The sequence below is a fragment of the Dipodomys ordii genome, unplaced genomic scaffold, assembly GCF_000151885.1.
Source record: "Dipodomys ordii isolate 6190 unplaced genomic scaffold, Dord_2.0 Scaffold71, whole genome shotgun sequence".
NCBI lineage: Eukaryota > Metazoa > Chordata > Mammalia > Rodentia > Heteromyidae > Dipodomys > Dipodomys ordii.
Genome location: NW_012267287.1, coordinates 4553507 through 4574726, shown reverse-complemented (window position 1 = coordinate 4574726; position 21220 = coordinate 4553507). Strand labels below are relative to the sequence as shown.

Genomic DNA, 21220 nt, shown 5'->3' with positions numbered 1-21220 from the left:
ACACACTCTCCTTGACCTCAGCCCCCGCCCCCTGACAACATGCATTCCAGGTTCCTGGTGTTCATGTTGTTAAACAGTAAGCTAGTTGTTTAAAAGAGTTAGAACATTAGACTCCTGTATGAGGCACTCCTTGTGGACTTAATTTTGTGTGTGTGTGTGTGTGTGTGTGTGTGTGTGTGTGAGTGTGTGTGTGTGCGTGTGTGTGTGTGTGTGCGTGTGCCAGTCCTAGGGCTTGAAATAATGGCCTGGTCCCTGAGCTTCTTTTGCCCAAGGGTAGCACTCTACCAGTTGAGCCACAGGGTTCTCTGCCAGATTTTTCTGAGTACTTTATTGGAGATAAACTTTTTTTGCCTGTGCTGGCTTTGAACCATGATCCTCTGATCTCAGCCTCCTGAGTAGCTATGGTTATAGGCATGAGCCATAGTGCCTGGTTTAAGTTTTATTTAAGTAAATGTAAAAAACTTTCATACCTCCTCTTTTCATCGAGAATAATGGAAGACACTTTTTTTCCTTTTTTTTTTTTTTTGGTCGGTCATGGGCCTGAACTCTGGGCCTGGGCGCTGTCCCTCAGTTCTTCAGCTCAAAGCTAGTACTCTATCACTTGAGCTGCAGTGCCACTTCCAGCTTTTTCTGCTTATGTGGTGCTGAGGAATCAAACCCAGAGCTTCATGCATGCAAGGCAAGCCCTTACCACAGAGCCACCTTCCTAGCCCCTGAAAAACACATTTTAAAAAATTGATGTTTCAAGCCAAAGGCTTGACAAAGGCTCACACCTGTCATCCTAGATACTCGGGATGCTGAGATCTGAGGGTTGCAGTTCAAAGCCAGCCTGGGCAGGAAAATCTATGAGACTCTTACCTCCAATTAGCCACCAGAAAACCAGAAGTGGTGCTATGGTTCAAGTGGTAGAGCACTCACTTTGAGCTGAAGAGCTCAGGGACAGTGCCCAGACCCAGGGTTCAAGCCCTGTGACTGACAAAAAAAATGATTTTTTTAAGCCAGGCTCCAGTATCTCACACCTGTAATCCTAATTATTCAGGAGGCTAAGTAAGATCTAAGGATCGCAGTTCAAAGACATCCCAGGCAAGAAAGTCCATGAGACTCTTATTTCCAATAACTTACTCAGAAAAGCCAGAAGTGGCATTATGGCTCAAGTGGTAGAGTGCTAGCCTTGAGCACAAAGAGGCTCAGGGCAGCACCAAGACCCAGAGTTTAAGCCCCAGTGCTGGCAAAAAGAAACGAAAAAGAAAAAAAAGATTTTTCACATCCTTTATTTTCCTATAAAGACATGCATAGTTTTCAGATCAAAAGGACAAACACCCAAAATCCTAAATGTCATTCTCAAAAACAAAGTTCTCCTAGTCCATAATTAACACCTCGACATTTACCTTAAAATTCTTTATTTGTGGGACTTGGCAGATTGGGCCAAAGTAGCATTTTGCTTTCAGGTATGTGTATTTCTCTCAATAAGGTGAGTGCTTTGAGACTGATAAAGGATGTTTCTTTTTTAAAAAAAGAAAAGAAAAGGAGAAAAGGAAGATGGGAGGAAGGAAGGAAAAAAGGGAGGAAGGGCAGGAATGAAGTCAAATCTTCTATGGGAAATTACAATAATGCTACATTAGAGAATAGTATTTGTAGTACTGTAAACTGCCTGCTCTTTAATAAGCTATCATATCAGAAAGCTCTAGCATTGAAAAACAGTGTTGCTTCAAGAGTTTACCTCCATGCTGCCATATGGCTTATCTACTCAGCCTTATCCAATGTGCATGGAGCCCACAAACACATGTGTGCACCTGGCATAGGCCAGGCACTGAGCAGATACACGAAGGAGCAAGGTAAAGATGGCCCTTGGGGGCATAATCTCTAGGGTAGCTAGGCCCAGGAAGGAACCACTGCTAACCAGGGTTAGGAGTGCTCTGATGGAGCTTTGTACCATCTTGTGATGTCATCTGGGGAAGGAATTGCTGAAATCTGAAGGGTGAGTTGATGGATATCCTGTGGAAAGGGCAGCTGCCCCCGGTCCTCTGTAGACAAGCGTTGAGGGAACAGCATCATGGGTCGATGTGGAAGATTCAGGGAAGCTCACGGCTTGTCAGGGCAGGGTAGGTGTCAAGCAGGTGTCTGCTGGCATCCTGAGCAAGAGCCGGGAGGAGAGTTTGATAATCAAGGCCAAGAGGTTTTTTACTTTATCCCCAAGATAAAGTCAAATTCACCTTCTAGAAAGGTCACTCTGAGGATGTGAGGCGAAAGGAAAGGTTGGCAGAAAGATTTGTGCACAGCTCTTGGCCACTATGAGAACCTAGAAAAAAATGCAGGGAGAAGCGCCATCATGTGAGGGTCATGAGGAAAAAGTGGAGAGGTGCCTGTGAGAAAGAGGCAGGGAATGGAAGCCGTGGGATCTCATCACGACAGTGGGCGAGAGAAAGACGGGGCCGGAGGGGACCCAGAGGTCTCTGGAGTGGGTGCTCAGTCTACAGCAATAGCCTCGGCTGTGGTGGAGAAGGCATGTGTGAGCCAGGATGGAAGAACAGCACCATGTGAGATTGAGAACCTGTGGGTTCTCAGTGGAGCACCCACCAGGCATCTGGGAGGAGGCATGACTCGTGGACTTTGATCAGGACCATGGAGAGAGCATGAATGTACAGCACAGCATGAATGAATGTGCAGAGGAGGACGACAGCATGGGCTTACAGCCAAGGAGCAGGATGGGGGCAGTGGATAGACATGATTCAGAGAAAGCTTCGTGTCCAAACTGGCCATAGAATTCTTCCTGATGGGCTGGGAAGGTGGCTCAGTGGTAGAGCGCTTGCCTTGCATGCCTGAGGCCCTGGGTTCGATTCCTCAGCACCACATAAGCAGAACAAAAGCCAGAAGTGGCGCTGTGGCTCAAGTGGTAGAGCGCTAGCCTTGAGCTGAAGAGCTGAGAGACAGCACCCAGGCCCAGAGTTCAGGCCCCACGATCAGACCCCCGCCCCCCAAAAAAAGAATTCTTCCTGAACAGGTGATCCAGCATCACCTAGTGGGTGGCATAAGATGGTGACTCTGCCTAGATAGAATGTGATCAGATACTGGAGGGACTCTGTGGGACCCTGTTAAACCCATTGGCAAAGTTCTCTGCTGTCTCTGGGCTTTTATCAGGAAACGCACAATGGCCCAACAGAAGGTCTGAAACCTGACTGAAGTATGGCCAACACAGCCTCTTTCACCAAGGTACAGGCAGGTGCAGCTGTTTGGAACCATGGGGCCATTGAGGTATTTTAGGCAAGTAGGGTCCCAGGGAAGCAGTATTTATGGAAAGGACTTAAGGCTCCAATATCTTGGGAGAAATATGACCCAGAAATCTATTTCAAATGAGAAAGGTAATAAGTTATTTGCAAGATCATTCACTTTTTAATTGAGAGTTAAAAATGGCCAACTATCCACATCTTTCCTGTATGGTAGACTAGCAGGGGAAGGACCCTCGCCCCAAAGCACATTCAGATTTCCATATAGCATGTGGCTCTCACCAGCCCAGGAAAGATTCTCCGCAGCACCTGACAGGCTGCTGCTGCCTCCTCCTCTTCTTTCTCCTCTTCCTTGATCTCCTGTTTCTGTAAACGCTGAAAAGACCTAGAGCCTTCCCTCTACAAATAAGAAGAAGCCTTGGTAATGACCAGTGTGTAAGAAAGCCTCTTTCCTCTCCATTCATTCTCCCAAGACACATTTGGAACAGTAGTTATATGCCTGTACCATCTCTGCCCATCTGTAACAGGAACTGCTGAATCCCTGGAACCAATGCTCAGGAGAACCTTGGGGGTCACTGGGAATTCTTGGGCTTGAGAAGGATGCAAGGAAGCCAACGCCAAGGCACTGGTGGCTCATGCCTGCAAACCTAGCCACGTGGGAGTTTGAGAGTTCATGGTTTCAGACCAGACCAGGGAAAACAGCAAGGCTTCATGATGTGTGTTTGCCATCCCGGCTACAGTAAAAAGTATAAATAGGAGGATCATAGTCCAAGCCTGCCTAAGGGGAAAAAGGCACATTATCTCAAAAATAACCAGAGCAAGGAGACTGGAGGCATGACACAAGGGGTAGAATGACTGCCTATGAGGTTTGAGGATCTGAGTTGAAACCAATATTGTCAGTAAAAAAGTCAAATCCAGTTCACCTGGACACTGAATTACACCTGGGAACTCCCTCTACCCTTGCTCCTTCCCTCTGCTCCTCTGCCCCAGGTTTGCCCTCTCTCCATCATTGGGCTCATGCTAAGCTGGGAGGCCTTCTGCAGAGATGAAGCCACTTGGGCTCTTGGCCCAGCCCCAGGCATCATGCCAAGGGTCACCTGCTTCCTGCTCATCTCCTCCTCCCCACAGGAGAGCACTTGGCCATACCTGTTTGGAGTGATCGTTGTCCCTGCCGTGGTGCAGCTGGCAGTCCTGCCCTTCCTCCCTGAGAGCCCTCACTACCTCCTCTTGGAGAAGAATGATGAGACGGGAGCTGTGAAAGGTAGGGGCCCTGGCCCGCTGTGAGTGGGATTCTTGTTGCAAGGCGGTGTGCAGAGACCTAGGCCAGTGGACACAGGAAGTGGCGCCATCTTGATTCCTTCCTGCGGGTACTGTTCTGGACACCATAGGACCCCCCTTTTCTTGTTTAACTTTCTGAATGGCCCTGCTGTAGCAGCACAAGGGAGACACCCAAGGAGTCTGGAAATGTTGAGTGAGATGGGACAAGACCCAGCTCTCTTCACTCTCCACTTTAGGGATGACCCAAACTTGGGTTTCCTAGTGGGTTAGGTACATTGTGGCTCACATGGATCTTTTTCTTTCTTTTCCAACTGCCCCTGCCTTTGCATTTATAAGTGAGGTCAGAAATGAACAGCAGCATGGCATAGGTAGAAGCCTCCCCTAACAGAGGGGAGTCTGGGAATGGACCCAGGTAGCTTTCCTTCCATGTACAAATGTTGGGGTGCAGTGACAGATTCAAGAAAATGGCTTTCACAATCAGAGGCATTACACAGAGCCCCAAATGGACCAACCAAATTTGCCCAGAAGTAGACAGTATAGAATAAGACACCAGTTGTTTTCCTGTATAAATTGAGACCCGGTTGGCATGTAAGAGGACTTGGATAAGTGTGCTGCCATCTGACCTTGCGGCTCCATAGGCTGGCTGGCTTTGACGCAACAGAGAAGGAATCCATCAGTTGGATGTCCACAGCCAAGTTCCATATGTGTAGTGTCCTGGGAGGGTTCATCTATGGACCACAGATGGAGCCTTCTCCTTGTGTCACGTAGAGAAAGTTCTCCCTTAAAAAGCACTATTTTGTCTCCAGGCAAGGTAGCATAGGCTTTTAATCTCATCTACTATGACATTAGAGATGGGAAGATCAAGGTTCAAGGCCAGCCCAGAGTGTTAACCAAGGTCATTTCAATGACCTTGATGGTCTTGATGGAGAACCCCACAGAGCATGTAATATAGAAAGAGATGGAAACAGGTCTGTGAGCTGAACGCACTTGGTATTCAGCCAGCAATCCAACCACTAGAGCGAGGAATTTGAGAGGTGGAACTGCAGCCAGTGAATTTCCATCTTCTCTAGTGTTATCCACTTGTCCTGGCAAAATAATGAGAAGAGGTTACCTTCATATATTTTAGCAAGCAAGACCCACTGAATCTCTTCAGTTGGAAGATTTTTAAACAAAAATATTTTTCAAACGTGTGTATGTGTGTGTGTGTGTGCGCGCGCGCGCGTGTGTGTGCGTGCCAGTACTTAGGACTTGAACTCAGGGTCTGAGCACTGTCCCTTACATTTTTAATCAAGGATGGTGCTCTACCACTTGAGCCATATCTCCACTTCCAGCTTTTAGCTGGTTGATTGGAGATAAGTCTCTCAATTTTGTCTGCCTGGGCTGATTTTGAACCTTAATTCTTAGATCTCAGTATCCTGAGTACTTAGGACTACAGCCATAAGTCACCTCACACCTAGATTTTCTCAAACCCTTTACAAGTGGCATTTTTTAATGTGAAGATATCATAGCTTTGATATAGTGACCTAGGTAATTGAGTTGAGTTACAAAACCATACGATGGTAGAAACATTTCCAAATAGTCCCTTTTCCTGGCATGGTTTCTCCTGAAATGTTCCTGGTTTCTCAATTTCTATTAAAAAATGGCATCTTTATATTGAGGAAATAGATTGATTATGCCTTAACCTTTAAAAAATCCCTGCTAGGTCAGCTGGTGGTGGCTCATGCCTATAATCCTACTCAGGAGGCTGAGATCTGAGGATTGTGGTTCAAAGCCAGCCCAGGGAAGGAAAGTCATGAGACTCTTATCTCTAATAAACTACTAAAAAGCCAAAAGTGGAGCTGTTGCTTAAGTGTGAGAGCTCTATCCTTTGAGCAGCAAAGCACAGGGACAGCATGCAGTTCCTGAGATTAAGCCCCAGGAGAGGCACACATACGCACACATCCCTGCTAGGCCCTATCAATGGCCACAGAGGATAGCAGCAGGCCTGTACCTAGCTAGAGAAGAGGTGACACTTCCCATTGCAGTCTGTGCTGCTGCAGTTACTGAAATTCACAGTTCTGTGGTCACGGGCTTCTTTGGAATCCCTAAAATGAATACCTGTATATTTCTTAGGATTATTTCAATTGAAACCAAACACTACCATCCCCAGATTCACTAACCAGTAAGTTGCTAAAAGCAAAGGAGGACTAAAAGCTCTCTGCCTGCTCCTCCATGTAGCTCCTCAGCACTCTCTCCTCATAAAGACTTGAGGGTTAGTCTAGAATAAAATGCTATAAAAACTGCACCTAAGGCCCCACTATTTCCTCTATACCCCTTCTTCCTACCGTGCTTAAGATCCACAGTTCTGGGCAATGCCCTAAAGCCTATTGACTTCTCCCTCTCCAATCCCAATCGTAGTTAAAAATAAATGCCTCCACAAAGCCTATTTTTAGAAGCGCCGAGTCCTACACTGTGCATAAGAATGGAGTCCCATTCTCCTGTTGGTACAGATCCCAAAGGTCCATGTGGCCCGTGACCAAGTGCGGATGCTGTCGTAATGAAGTGCCGCAAACTGGTGGCTCAGGGAGCAGAAACTGGGCCCCCAGTAGCTCTGGAGACCAGAAGTCTGAGATGGAGGTGCCTGCGGGCCCTGCTCGCTCTCCCAGCTGGTGGCAATGGCCGCCCTTGGCTCAAGGTCCTCGCTGGATTTGGCTCCAGCACTCTAGCCTCGGCCCCCATCAGCACACGGTGTCCCCTCTGTGAGGCACAGCATCCCTTCTCTTCCTCCAAGAGTCATGGGATCAAGGCCGCTGTCGTCCAGCATGACCTCATCTCAACTGGAATCTCCAAAGAAGGCCACACGCACAGGTGCCAGGAGTTAGGACTTTAACCCATCTTAATGGGGATACGATTCAATCCATAACATCACAGCCCCTCTCCCAACCAAACGGAAAAGGCCATCAACACCTCCTGCTGCAAACCTTACTTCATTTAGAGGACTCATTGCTCACTGACAGTCAACACTATTCTAATCGTGTCATGGGTGCCGACATTTAATAATTTAAACAGCCCCAATGCTATTTTGTCCATGCTACAGATGCGGAAACTGAGGCACAGAAACACACTAGGTGGAAAAGCTGGGATTTAAAGCCAGGCAGTGTGGTCCTGAGTCAGCCTTGGAGCCTCCAATTCCTCCTGAGTTACACACTCAGGCCGCAGGTGCAAGTTTGCTCGGCAGGTGTTAAATCACTAAGTTGTCAGCAGCCTTCCTTGGGTCTGCGGAAGAGCGGAAGGGGATGTGGGAGGCTGCAGGGGTGATTCACCAAGGTCCTACCTCGGACTAGCAGCAGGATTGGAACCCAGCTCTCTCTCCTGGGCCTGTCTACTTTTCTCTTGCCTCTCGCCACCCCATGTTTTTGCTGCAGCTGGGGGGGGGAGGGGGAGATGGGAGGCTTTTCAGGGCGATTGAGGTCCTGAGGTGAACTATCGCCAGCTTCCAGTTCTCTGTGAGTCTGAGAGGAAGTGCACAACTTCTGGTCACCACTTCCTCCAGCTGAAGCACTTCCGGGCTGAGAATCTGACTGGCTGAGAATGTGCAGCTCGCCAAGCACCGGTGGCTCATGCCTGTCATCCTAGCCACTCAGGAGGCTGAGAGCTGAGGACTGTGGTTCAAAGCCAGCCCTGACAAGAACAAACATGGGGCTATTATCTCCAATGAACCACCAGAAAACCAGAAGTGGTGCTGTAGCTCAAAGTGAGCCTTCGGCAGAAAAGCTCAGGGACAGTGCCCAGGCCCTAAGTTCAAGCCCCAGGACTGATGGGGGAAAAAGAAAAGAACCTGTGTCTGTCTTTATTCCTCTTGTGGGCATGAAGACAATGGGCTCAGCCATCTGTGACAATGACAGCAAGCAGCGTGAGGGGACCGAATTCTGTTTCCCCAGGTTGCTGTGCTTCAGTCTCAGCCCCAAAAGGAGCACCCAGAGATGAGTCTCTGAGGAGGTAACTGGGTGTGGCACTGGAGCTTAATGAAAACACACCGCAGCTCTCTGCCACTGCTGAGCAGCTGCTGCAAGCCAGGGCGTGCTTCCTCTCTCCACGAGACTTCAGCCAGCGCCTCCGGACAGCGCAGAACGAATGCCTGCCGTCCAACCACACCCTGCTGCCCGCTGTCACGGCAGCCAGCACTGATGAAGACACCGCCATTCTACCTCCCAGTCACAATCCATGTCTCCATCTCTAAACCCAGAACTCTGGTCAGCCAGCGTCTCCCAGACCGGTCCCTTGAAGGCTCGTACATGGTGCCGCCCATGAGGCCCAAATCAGCACAAGTCACCTAAGCTACCGTTCTTCTGTCCTGCGTTTTGAGGTGATGGCCTAGGCCTTCTCAGAAGCAAAGTAGATCGTCAGGGAAAGCGGACAGGCTACACCCAACCAACACAGGTGGCCGCTGAGAGTTTCCCAGTGCTAAGTCCACATCTGCCAAGTCCCTTTGGCCATGTGAGGTGTCCTGTTCTAGGGACTGGGCATGGATTTTTTTGTGTGTTTTGGAGGGTCACTATTCCATGTGTTGAGTTTGGCTGAGAGCTTCCTGGCCGTCCATGTGAAAAGGGAAAGAAATGCTATCAATGTTCTTCTTGTTCAATCATGGGAAACATGTATATCAAGAAGGGAAGAGACATATATTACTGGCTCCACACTTTAGAATTCTTTTATATGTTGCATTTGGAACTTCAGAGACATTTTGACAGAAGATGATGCAGTGCACGGCGCAGAAGTATTACCCATTTTGGTTCCTTCTCTTCTTCACCTTTAATTAGCCTCAGGAAAAGTATTAAATCGCAGCTTTCAACCAGACCCTGGAAGCAGTGTTCAATGCCATGCTGGATAGAGCACTCCAAAGCCTTGATGAGCTTGCTTTTTGAAAAATCTGGAGTGAATTTCACAGCTTTACCTTTTTTTTTTTTTTTTCCTGCTTAAGAACAGCAATTTCACACCCCCCAGGGTGCTGAGCCTTGTCATTACAGAGGCTGCCCACTGTGCATGGCCTGACCTGACCATGGAACTATCTGGAACACCCCCCGCCCCCACCCCGCTTCCCTTGGGCAGACTATCAGAGCGCTGAATATTTAAATTTTTGCTCTAAGTGCATGCCCCTGTGATCCGATCATTATGTCGGCCCACCTTCCAGCCGTCCTCTGCAGAAGTGGACACAATTAAGATCTTGAGGAAATTGTGTTTCCCTGCAGCTGGAACTTTATGGCGTTCAGCCCGGAAATGGCACAAATCACCATCCCCAGTTTGAGCCCAGGAAAGCTGGGCTTGTGGAGAGTCTTGACTTGAGGCATACACATTCTAGGGCAGAGCTGGAGGCTCATTTTAGAAGACCCCTTGGAAAGGTCTTGAAGGCCATTAAATCAGAACTCCTTCTGATAGTTGACTCCAGAGTGTGCTGGCCAAGCAGCCATGGGCACCCTCTCCACCCCTCCCCTGCGGGTGAGCCCCGGGGAAGGCAACCAGGACATGCCTGATGAATGCACATAATGGGAGCAGTTGCCGCGGGACCAGCTCCGAGCCAGGGGTTCATGCACAGTATCTGACACGGCATAACTGTCACCAGAATCAGGGAGGTTTCTAGAAATTTGTTCTGTTTTGTGGTGCCCATCCTGGTGCTTGAACTCAGGACCTAGGTGCTGTCCCAGAGCTTTCATGCTCAAGGCTAGCAATTTACCAGTAGAACCACAGTTCTCCTTTTGGGTTTTGTTTTGCTTTGCCTTGTTTTGGTTTGGGTTTTGGTGGTTCATTGGAGATAAGAGTCTCACGGACTGTCCTGTCCAGGTTACCTTTGTGACAAGTTGATCCTCTGGCTGTGCCAACTCTCTTTTAATTGTATTATATGTTTTTAGAACCTAAGGTGAGTTTTGGATTCCCAGAGATACAATCTCCTTCACTGACATGGAGGAAACATGTTTAAACATCTGCCAGGCTGGGAGAGATGGGGGAGGAAGATGGAAGGGGTGGATCAAGATGCATTGTGCTCATCAACTGTCAGGTTCAATCGAAACCTCCTTGTACAACTATTTAAAAGGCAATAAGAGGGGCTGGGAAGGTGGCTCAGTGGTAGAGCACTTGCCTTGCATGCTCGAGGCCCTGGGTTCGATTCCTCAGCACCACATAAGCAAAAAGAAAAAAGCCGGAAGTGGTGCTGTGGCTCAAGTGGTAGAGCGCTAGCCTTGAGCTGAATAGCTGAGGGACAGCTCCCAGGCCCAGAGTTCAGGCCCCACGACCAGACCCAAAAAAAAAAAAGGCAATAAGATAAACTGGGTGAAGGTGGCTCATTCCTGTAATCCTAGTGACTTAGGAGGCTCAGATCTGAGGATCACAGTTCAAAGCCAGCTCAAATAGGAAAGTTCATAAGACTATCTCCAACTCACCACCAGAAAATCAGAAGTGGAGCTGGTGGGGGCTCAAGTGGTAGAACACCAACCTTGAGAAAGAAGAGGAAGAAGAGGAGGAGGAAGAGGAGGAGGAAGAGGAAGAGGAGGAGGAAGAGGAAGAAGAAGAAAAAGAAGAAGAAAAAGAAAAAGGAGAAGGAATAAATACAAAGTAAATAAATACATGCATTCAATAATACCAAAAAGGTCACATACGTAAAATAGAATCAGGAAAACTTGGTTGAAAAAAAAATTGTTTAGGGCAAAAAAGCCCATAGTTAAGAGATATTTTCCTTTAACGAGGTCTCCTTCTAGTCCAGGGAGGAGTTTATCCAGATGATTTTCTTCTTGTGGCTGGTTCAGAACTGCAGGCAAATCATTAGTGCGAGGTTAAAAGCACCGTGAGCCTCGGGGAAATGAGAAGTCAAGCCGCCTATTAAAACAGTACTTCTTCTCTCCTCTCTCCTCCCTCCCTCTGTCTCCCTCCCTCCCACTCCCCCCCTCCTGAATCTAATGTTTCTTTTCACCCTAGCGCTCATCGCAGCCGTCCTTGAATTCTCTTGTTCTTAGCTCTCATTCTCTTGGCCCCTGGCTCTTGGGTCCCATGCCTCAATGTCACCAAGTTAGCCCGCCTCCCGATGACCTCAGCAGCCATAGAATCTGGAACCATTACAGGAGACACGCAGGACACGGCCACCCATCCCACCCCGTCCCTGTCCCCCACGCATGGAGTTGAACCCCGATCCACATTCCTTCCCATGGGGTAATCCAGGGATGGCTTCTCGCCCTGCGGTGCGTCTCTCTGGGCCTCTGCGTGGAGGGTGGAGCCCGTCCCCTCGGGGCAGCGTGTGTGGCGCTCCAGCCTGTGCGCTCTGCGTCTCTCCACAGCGTTCCAGACGTTCCTGGGGAAGGCAGATGTGTCTCGGGAGGTGGACGAGGCCCTGGCCGAGAGCCGTGTGCAGAGGAACCTCCGCCTGGTGCCGGTCCTGGAGCTGCTGCGGGCCCCCGCCGTCCGCTGGCAGATCATCACGGTGGGCGTCACCATGGCCTGCTACCAGCTCTGTGGCCTCAACGCGGTGAGTGATGGGCGGCTGGGGGCTTGCGCTCGGCCGCTGCTCTGCCCACCTCCGCGGAGGCCGGGCCCAGCAGTGGCCCCTGCGCAGACAAGTCCTTTGGGCTGAGCTCTGGCTTCAACTTGTTGCGACTTGGGCTCGAGTCAAGCACGGGTTCCATAGTGTCTTGGGATCTGGGTGCACGTCTCACCGTCAGGCTCCAGACCCTCTGTGCCCAGAAGGCACAATCTCCCGGGCCAGGAGTGCAGTGCTTGTCATCGTCGCTGCTTCTGGGATTCCCCTGGGGTCTGAGTCACTCATCCAAGATGGGGTACACACATCAGGCCGGCCACTCGCCAAGATGGAGCCTGGAGGGGACCCTTACACACACATGCACACACACATGCACACACACACACACACGCATGTGCACACACACACACACACAAACACACAGGCAAAGTATCAGCTCCGTGGGAGCATGGCTGAGCCCAGAGGAGGGCAGATGGGCAGCCATCAGTGGCCTTCACAGCCGGGGTGGCACAGCTCTGTGATTCTGTGGGATGAGCAGGAGCCCGTGCCCACCCAGGCCAGCAGGGTGTGTTTGGGGGTGTGGAGGGAAGGGGAGGGACAGTGACAAGGAAGGGGGTCCTCTGAGAGTTGCACGCAGGTGCGCTCTGCTTTAGTTCAACACCACCACTTTCTCTTCTCCAAAATGCCATGGTGACATGAGGCCGTAGGACTCCGTGTTCTGCTTTCTCTTGGCCGGGTGAAGTCAGCAGAATACAGAATGCCAGGGCCACGTCCTGCTGTTTTCTCCTCCAGACAGGGCCGGGGGAGGGAAGGAGCCAGACCGTTTCCCACGCTCTGGGACGGGAGAGAGAAGCTGCCATTTCTGGAAGCTCACACTTGGCATCTCAAAGGACATTCTGCATTTTGCAAGACATTTAGACAGAGCTGGGACTCCTCCACACAGAGCTCTGGGAGCCCTGGCCCCATACCCAGACCCGCGCATACCCAGACCCACGTAGCCGGGTAAGCTCCTCCTGGGCGGGGCTGCAGCCACAGAGGCGCAGACTCTGCTGGGAAAACCCACCTCACCACACACACACACACACACACCCCGCAGTCAGCAGCGGTGCATGCTCAGCTTGGCTGGTCTCAGCTTCGGGTTGGCTGTTCTCTGCCCGGCCATCCCCATCCCACCGCCTGGCGCCAGGTAGCCGGCTGCAGCATCAGCAAAACCATATACATATATTTGCCACGGCATATGGACCACACACAAGGACTCTTTTTTTTTCTTTCTTGCCAGTCCCAGGGCTTGAACTCGGGGCCTGGGCACTGTCCCTGAGCTTCTTTTGCTCCAGGCTAGCACTGTACCATTTGAGCCACAGGGCTATTCCTGCTTTTTCTGTGTGTGTGAGACTGAGGAATCGAAACCAGGGCTTCAAGCATGCTAAGCAAGCACTGTACCACTGAGCCACCTTCCCAGCCCACCACAAAGACTCTTCAACTTCTGGAATCCCAGAATCCAATCATGAGACTTCTCTTTGGAAGATCCAGTGTCTCATTCCAGAACACGGAGGCATTCTAGCTTCCAGAACATGGAGGCATTCTGGAATGAAGTCAGCTTTGCTCATAGTGCTACCACTGTCCTCAGGACTCTGGACTCTGGACTCGAGACATCACAGCCTCAGATCACACCAAAGACAGAGGCTAAGATGAGCTGACCCAAATGAGAGGCTGGCACCGCAGGATTGGTGCCTGTCTCGCCTGTTTAACCCATGCCCATTAATAGACGCATGGATGCCCACCAGGAACTCCCTGCAGCAGTTGGTGCTCCATTTCTAAGTGTGCCTGAAACCTCTGTCACTTAAAACCTAACCAGTCAGGGAGGTGCTAACTAGGTGCTAAATCTCCTCCCTCCTCATACATCATGAATAATCGTGCTGGTCACAAGAAGAACATCGTAGGAACAAGCGTTCCCTCCAGAAGCAAAGCCGACGTCCGCGCCAGCCAGCCGCCCCTGCGCCTGACAGGTTGGAACAGCAAGCTCTGACAGTGCGGGCTCGGCTGAGTAACTGCCAGACTGTCGGCATGCCCCGGGGTCCGGGCCAGGCCTCCTCATCCGTAATCACCTATGCCAGCCGGGCAGCTCCCTGCCCGCCCTGCGGCAAACGCAAGTCTGCAAATCCCACCTGTTGACCCTGACTCAAAGCGGGCACAGAATCGTGACCACCTCACTTAGTTACAGGCATAACACAGGACAGGCAAGACGGCTCTGCGGTTTTGTTTGAACCTGGGGAGAGGAATGGGTTGTCTGCGGCCACACAGCTACTGGAAGAAAGAACCACGTCTCCAAGTTCTTACCCAGCAGCCCATGTTCCCCTCAGGGAGGAGGAGGTCTGGCGTCACGTGACACCCCCACAGCCACCTACACAGGAGGGCAGGCTTGCTGTCTCAGAAGGGGGGAGGAGCTGCTGTGGCCTCATCGAATGCCTCGTGGAGCTGAGGTCTTTATTACTTCTCCCAGATGTACCCAAGTCTGGATAATCAACTACACAATTGTTCCAATCGGGGGAGGAGAGGGTAACTTCCCCACTGCCTGCTCCAGCACTGATTAGGTCACTTCCATCCCAAAGCCAGGGGCTCTAGGCCTAGGTAGGCAGACTACGCGCTGCACAATCTTGGGAATGTCACCACACATCCACCTGATAGGTTTATAAAGACGGTTTTCTAGTGGGAGATAAATGGTGGGACAGGGACCCAGTCTAATTCTCACAAAGCTGTCCTGACCCAACGTCACCTAATGCTCCAGCCAACACACCTACCATCCAGCAGAAAGGAAGAGGAAGGGCAAGAGAACAATCAAAAGGGTGGTGAAAAGCTCTGTTTTAAAAAAAATTATAATAATAAAGAGGATTCCTGGCAGCCAAGCAATAGTTCCGTATCTCATGGCCACACTTCATGGTGAGGGAGATCAGCTGGGCACAGGAACGTGTGAGGACTGCTCCCGGGGAAGGGTACCGCGTGGCTCTAGCACTGAATTAGATAGACAAAGGCCTCTCGCTGACTTCCCTCCTGCTCTTTCCCACACTGCAGATCTGGTTCTACACCAACAGCATCTTTGGGAATGCTGGGATCGCTCAGGAGAAGATCCCGTACATCACCCTGAGCACCGGCGGTATCGAGACGCTGGCCTCCATCTTCTCGGTGAGTCACTGGGGGTCTGAAGGCCCCGGGGAGGGGAGGAGGGGGGCGCGGCGGGCCGGGGCAGCCCTGTGAGGACTCAGACAGCACACAGCGCAGCTTCCCCATCCACTGCACGTGATGTCACTCACGGTGACAACGTCATCCACCCACTGGGTTTCCCTTCTGCATTAACAACTCCTTTCCAAGACTGGAATTAGACCCAGTTGGATTCGAACCCTGGCTCTCAGGAACCCCGCAGCTGTGTGATACTGATACTCTCTTTGCCTCAGTTTCCCCTTGCATGGGATAGTCACGTCTTTGCTCTCATGCTGATAGGTGGTCAGGCCAACAGCTCTAAGTTTATTTGCTCATCTGTAAAATGGGCATTCTCATGGCCCCGTCTGCAACTGACAAGAAATAATGACCCCTAAAGATGTTCACAGCCTAAGTCCTGGGAGCTGTGACTGTCACCTGCATGTTTCCTATGATTGCCTTAGTGGATTCAGGATCCTGTGTGTGTGTGTGTGTGTGTGTGTGTGTGTGTGCGCGCGCGTGTGCGCGCACGCGCGTGCGTGCCCCATTACTGAGACTTGAACTCAAGGCCAGAGCACTCTGCTTCACCTTTTGGCTCAAGGTAAGTGCTCTACCACTTGAGCCACACCTCCACTTCTGACTTTTTGCTAATTCGTTGGAGATAAGAGTCTCGTGGACTTTTGTACCCAAGCTGGCCTTGAACTGAGATCCTCCCATCTCAGCCTCCTGAGTAGCTAGAATCACAGGTGAGAGCTACAGATCTAGCCCCCCCCCCTTTTTTTGTCCATCGTGGGGTTTGAACTCTGGGCCTGGGCGCTGTCCCTCAGCTCTTCAGCTCAAGGTGAGCGTTCTACCACTTGAGCCACAGTGCCACTTCTGGCTTTTTCCACTTATGTGGTACTGAGTAATCGAGCCCAGGGCCTCATGCGCGCAAGTCAAGCGCTCTACCTGAGCCACCTTCCCAGCCCCAGCCCTTTTTCTTTTTTTTTTTTTTAAAGAAGAAAATGGCTGGAGGTGACCAAGCGGACAGGAGAGTGTTTGGGTTCTGTGCCCTCCTGACCTTCATGGACTAGCTCGGTGACCTTGTGCCAGTCTGTCAGCCTCGCTGATAGCCATTTTTCTCTTAAAGAAAGTGGAGATGATCACAGATCTATCTCAAATGGCTTTGCAAAGATCATGCCACAATGCATCATGCTTAGAATAGATACGTATAAATACTATTATAGGTTGGATTGTGATTCTTGAAAATTAATACTTTCAAATCCTCAGCACCTTAGAATCAGACCTGATGTGCAAATGGAGTCATTGCTGATGTCATTATTTCAGCCAAGATGGAGTTATACTGGAGTTGATGGGACCCCTAATCCAGTATGACTGTCCTTACAAGAAGGGGAGATTGAACTCAGACACACGCAAGAAAACACAATGTGACTGCTGGTGTTTCACTGCCCAGACCAGGCGGACCAGAGAGGGCTGGCACCAGCTTCCCAGCACTCCAGGCGGGGTGCAGGCCGCTGGACTCAGGAGTCCCAGAGGGCTCTCTTGGGAGCACAGGGACTCGGACGACACCCCCCCACCCCACCCAGCTGGCTTCAGTAACTTCCAAAGCACCGTTCATCTTGAGTCCAGATCCTCCCGTGGAAGGCTCCCGGCACCCCTGAAGCTGTTTCCCTGTCAGGGAGGACACATTCTCTGCACTTTGCTCAGGTGACATCAGTAAAATGACGCAAGCCCCTCCCCCCACACAGGCCCTGGATGTGGGCATGCTCAGAAAATAATGGCTTTCAACTGCTCCATGTGCGGGGTACATTCACAAATACTGAGACTGGGGAAGGCTCACTTGAAAACCACACCCCCCCCCCACTCCATCACACAGACTACACAAGTGCTCTGCCAGGAGCTTTACCCCCAGCTGGAGAAACCTTCAAACCCTGCTCATTTCAGTTACAGTGTTACCTAAGAGTAACAATGCAGCACGTGTGTTGCATCCACTGCAGGGTGACTATGTAATGTTTCCATCCCACTGCTGCAATGTGAATTAGTCTCAGTGTAGCATGTCCCTGGGGTCGAGGCGGTTACAGTGTAACGCACCGTGGTATTCCAGTAACAGCAGTGGGAGTTTGATGGGGGAGAAGGATTTCATGTCAGCTTCAGGTCACTAGGGGCACGCGCACGTCCTCTAACACACTTTGGCACAAAGTTCCCAGTCGTCCAGTTATTTGGACCCTGCCCTAGGAGCCTCAAGAATGACTACATCATCCTTGCATTGCAGTAAAAATATTTTTACATGGTTATGAAGGTTTGCTTGGTGGCATTGGGGATGGTAAAAGAATGAAGACTGTAACTCAGGGACAGGAATTTGCATCCCCATAAACTAATTCTGGTATTTTTTTGTCTTCCCCCTTCTTGTAAGTGAAAAAAAAAAAAAGCTCAACTTATAAAACTAAAACACCAGCAAGTGAAATAATACTTGCATATGTCTTCACAAAGTTAACCATTACAAATGCTTCCTGTATATATCTGTAAAGGGTCTATTAGTTTAACATAATTGTATTTCACATGATATATACATATATATATCTCACAATTCTATGCAAGTATGTTAATTCCTATATATTTAGCATCTAGACATTCCAGTATATATTTTATCCATTCAGGTCTTGGTGGATTTATTTTTCTTTTTACATCCTTGTCACTGTAAATAATACAGCAGTTATGACCTTTGGCCAGGCATTTTCGACCAGCTCTAACCTTAGCATAAATAACCAGGATGACAGAGGGCAAGAGTTTGGGAACTTCCCAGCCACTGCTGGGAGGGGGAGAGAATCTGCCGGCTTCCTTAGTCCTCTGAGAAGTTAGCGTTGTTTTTCTGGCTTTTGATGGGTGCCATCCTTGCTCCTGGCCTCCCTGTATCACATACCCAGCAGGAACTGACCGTCCAGATGTGGGCAGCATGGAGAAGCTGAGAACCTTCTCCACAACTCCCTCCACATGCCCAGATGCCCCACATGCCCAGCCCCGGGCATCTGTCCCCACAAAAGCTAAGGCAGAGAAGCTCAGGGCAGTTGCCTGTAAGCAAGCTGGCTTGGAAGGCGGCAAAAGGGCTGGGGTGGCCAGGTCCTTCTTCCAGGTCTACTTCGTCCTGGAGAGGAAGAAGAGAGGGGCCCCAGCAGCAACTCTAGATGGAGTCTCTCTGCCTCCCCTTCTTCTTTCTCAGCATGATCTTTCTCAGAATGATTCTCTGCGTGTGTCTGGGAGAAAGTGGCCAGTGACTGGGCTGTCACAGTGTCAGACAACCCTGACCCCTGACCCTCGGCCAGGTCCCTCTGCTTGCTGCCCACAGCGGACTGATCACGCACCGTCCTGTGCTCTTTCCCCGTGGCTTAGGGCTTGGTCATTGAGCGCCTGGGAAGGAGGGTGCTGCTCATCGGTGGCTTCGGGCTGATGGCACTCTTCTTCGGGATCCTCACCGCCGCGCTGACTCTGCAGGTGAGGCCCTGCCATGCCTTCAGGGAGGGGCTCCAGCCCAGGCCGGTGGCCTTGTGGGTGGATCCTCGCGTGGGGAGACCAGAGCTCTGACCTCTGTCCTGTCACGGCCACTGAGGAGCTGTGTGATTTGAAGCAAGATGGGTCGCCTCTGTGTGCCTCAGCTTGCCAGTCTGTGGGGTGGACGAGATTGCACACGGTGGCCCCGAAGGGGTCTCTTGTAGCTCCCTCACCCTCCAGCAGAGGGTGCCAGACGGTGCCTGCTGTCCCCTTCCCGGCTCACCATGATCTCTGGCTGCAGCAGGAGCTCTGCGGCTGGCGTTTGGAGCTCCTTAGGCTGGCAAGCCACTCACTGTGTCAGCTCCTCTTGTGCCTACACACACACACACACACACACACACACACACACACACACAAATGCTCTGAGGATTCCATGAGAAATGCACTTGGAACGGGTGCTCAGGGAGTGTCTGCTGGTTAGGGGAAGTGATGCCGAAATGCTTCATCCTTACAATATTCTGCTTTCCTCCCTCACTAGAAATGAGGAATCCAGTGCATAGTTACCGTGAGTAGCATGGCCAAGGTTACAGAACTCAGCAGTGGCAGAGCTGGGACTGGACCCTAAGACCAGATTTCATATGCCACCTCTTTTCTTTCTGCCCCTGCAAGGGGCATTAATTGAACACTTACTAAGTGTTTTGAATGAGCATTCACCCCAAGCTCACAGCAATCGTTTTCAAAAATGAATGATGGAATTAAAAACTGGGCAGGGTGCTCATCTTCTGGTCTTACTGTCCAGACATTTCTAGAAGTGGGTGTAGCACGGTGGTGTGTGTGGCATGGGGGATTAGCACGGTGGTGTGTGACAGTGGCTTGCCACAAGCAGGAAGTCACTGAGCAGCAGAGAATGGAAACATCTCCCTAGGGATCAGAGGGCTGGTGGGGACATCCCCTTCCTAACGGCAGCCCCGCCCCTGCCCACATGGCTCTTCCCCACAGGACCGCGCCCCCTGGGTCCCTTACCTGAGCATCGTGTGCATCCTGGCCGCCATCGCCTCATTCTGCAGTGGACCAGGTAAGGGGCCTTCCTGCGCTGTGCCTCACCCGGAGCCCCTCACGGGGTGGGGGAGCTCCCCGGTAAGATGGGAGCAGACAGAAGCAGAGCCCTGCGTGTCCCTGCTGCCCCTTACTTAGGCATCCTCGAAAGCACGAGGAGGGTGCTCACCCAAAGACAAGCGGGTCACGTGTAACACCGTGACAGCGCCAGTGAGCTGTGAGCCCCATGAGGATGGGTCTGGGATGGACGATCAAAGATAGTCAAGGTACGGTCTGTGCCACCGCGAGGCACAGGGTAATGCGGAAGATAGGGTGATGCGGGCATCGGGGAATAATGGATGCACTCTCTCCGTCCATGGCTCTTTTGGCTTGATTATTGTGGGGGTGGAAAACAAAGTTCCTATGGAAAGGGGTGGAACTGAACTTGGGTCTCTCTGTTTGCATTGCTGATTTCCATGGGTCACCATGGCCCAGCTTCTAGGCCACTGGTGACGAATGAATGGCAATGTGTGTCCCCCTCAGAGACCTCGGTGTGGTAACAGGATGTCAGAGTGGGCCATACAGTGAGAACTGCCTTGAGCACGCGTGCACACACACACACACACGCACATACACACACACACATGCCCACTTCCTGCTGAGAGGTTGGAGGGAGGAGGAGGGGCAGCAAGGAGCAGGCGCAGGAGCACCTGAGCACTTGTTGCAGGCATCTGTGTATCCGAGGTGTGGGCAGTGAACACCTACTGAGCATTAACTGTGTTCCAGGCCCTGTTCTGGTGCACAGACGATACTGTGTGAATATAACACAGAACCAAGCTGTCAGGTTTTTTAAATAATCCAAGGCACAGGTGAGAGGTGAAATCATGAAGACAGCTCCCCAGTTCTTCCTTAGCATCCGAGGGTGCATTCTCGTCCAGATTGAACATTCGAGGTATAACACACACAACGAGGCTATTTTATTCCTTTCACACTAACTGCGTAGCTCTCTCCCACTGTCACCGAAGCGCAGCAGGCTTGGTGGTGTGCGCCTGTCATCCCAGCTGTAATGGGAACACGGGAGGAGATGTAAAATAGGAGGGAAACAGTCCAAGCACACTCCTAGCCGAAAGTAACACCCTATCTCATAAATAACCAGTACAAAAAGGGTTGAAGGTACAGATCCACAGTAGAGCATCTGCCTAGCAAGCTCAAGGCCCTGAGTTGAAATCTCATTATTGAAAAAAATAAAAGTTCTTAATTGAAAGTCAACCTGGGGCTGGAACCCCAGGCTAGGTATTTTGTTAAAAACTGCAAGAACTTTTGGGCTGCACAGTGGTTTTCAACCTGAACTAAAACAGTAAAGCCTGGGCATCCAAGATGGTGACTGAGGAAAAACTGCACACGCTCAGGAGGCGTAGTGTTTGTTCAGTTCCACAGAGGATGCTTGGCTTACTTTCCCACAATGCCATGCAGCTTCCGACAAAAGCATACCACCTTCCAACACTGTCAG

General features: G+C 50.8%; 1 protein-coding gene across 3 annotated transcripts in view; it reads left to right on the top strand.

The window, feature by feature from the left end:
* Positions 1-21220, top strand: part of Slc2a9 (solute carrier family 2 (facilitated glucose transporter), member 9) — a 68687-nt gene that overhangs the window by 33732 nt on the left and 13735 nt on the right. For all 3 annotated transcript variants that reach the window (XM_013023963.1, XM_013023962.1, XM_013023964.1), the window contains exons 6-10: positions 4353-4485; positions 11801-11988; positions 15067-15177; positions 18577-18678; positions 19675-19750. In XM_013023963.1, coding sequence (XP_012879417.1) covers positions 4353-4485; positions 11801-11988; positions 15067-15177; positions 18577-18678; positions 19675-19750 — 610 coding nt within the window. The remainder of the gene's footprint in view (positions 1-4352; positions 4486-11800; positions 11989-15066; positions 15178-18576; positions 18679-19674; positions 19751-21220) is intronic.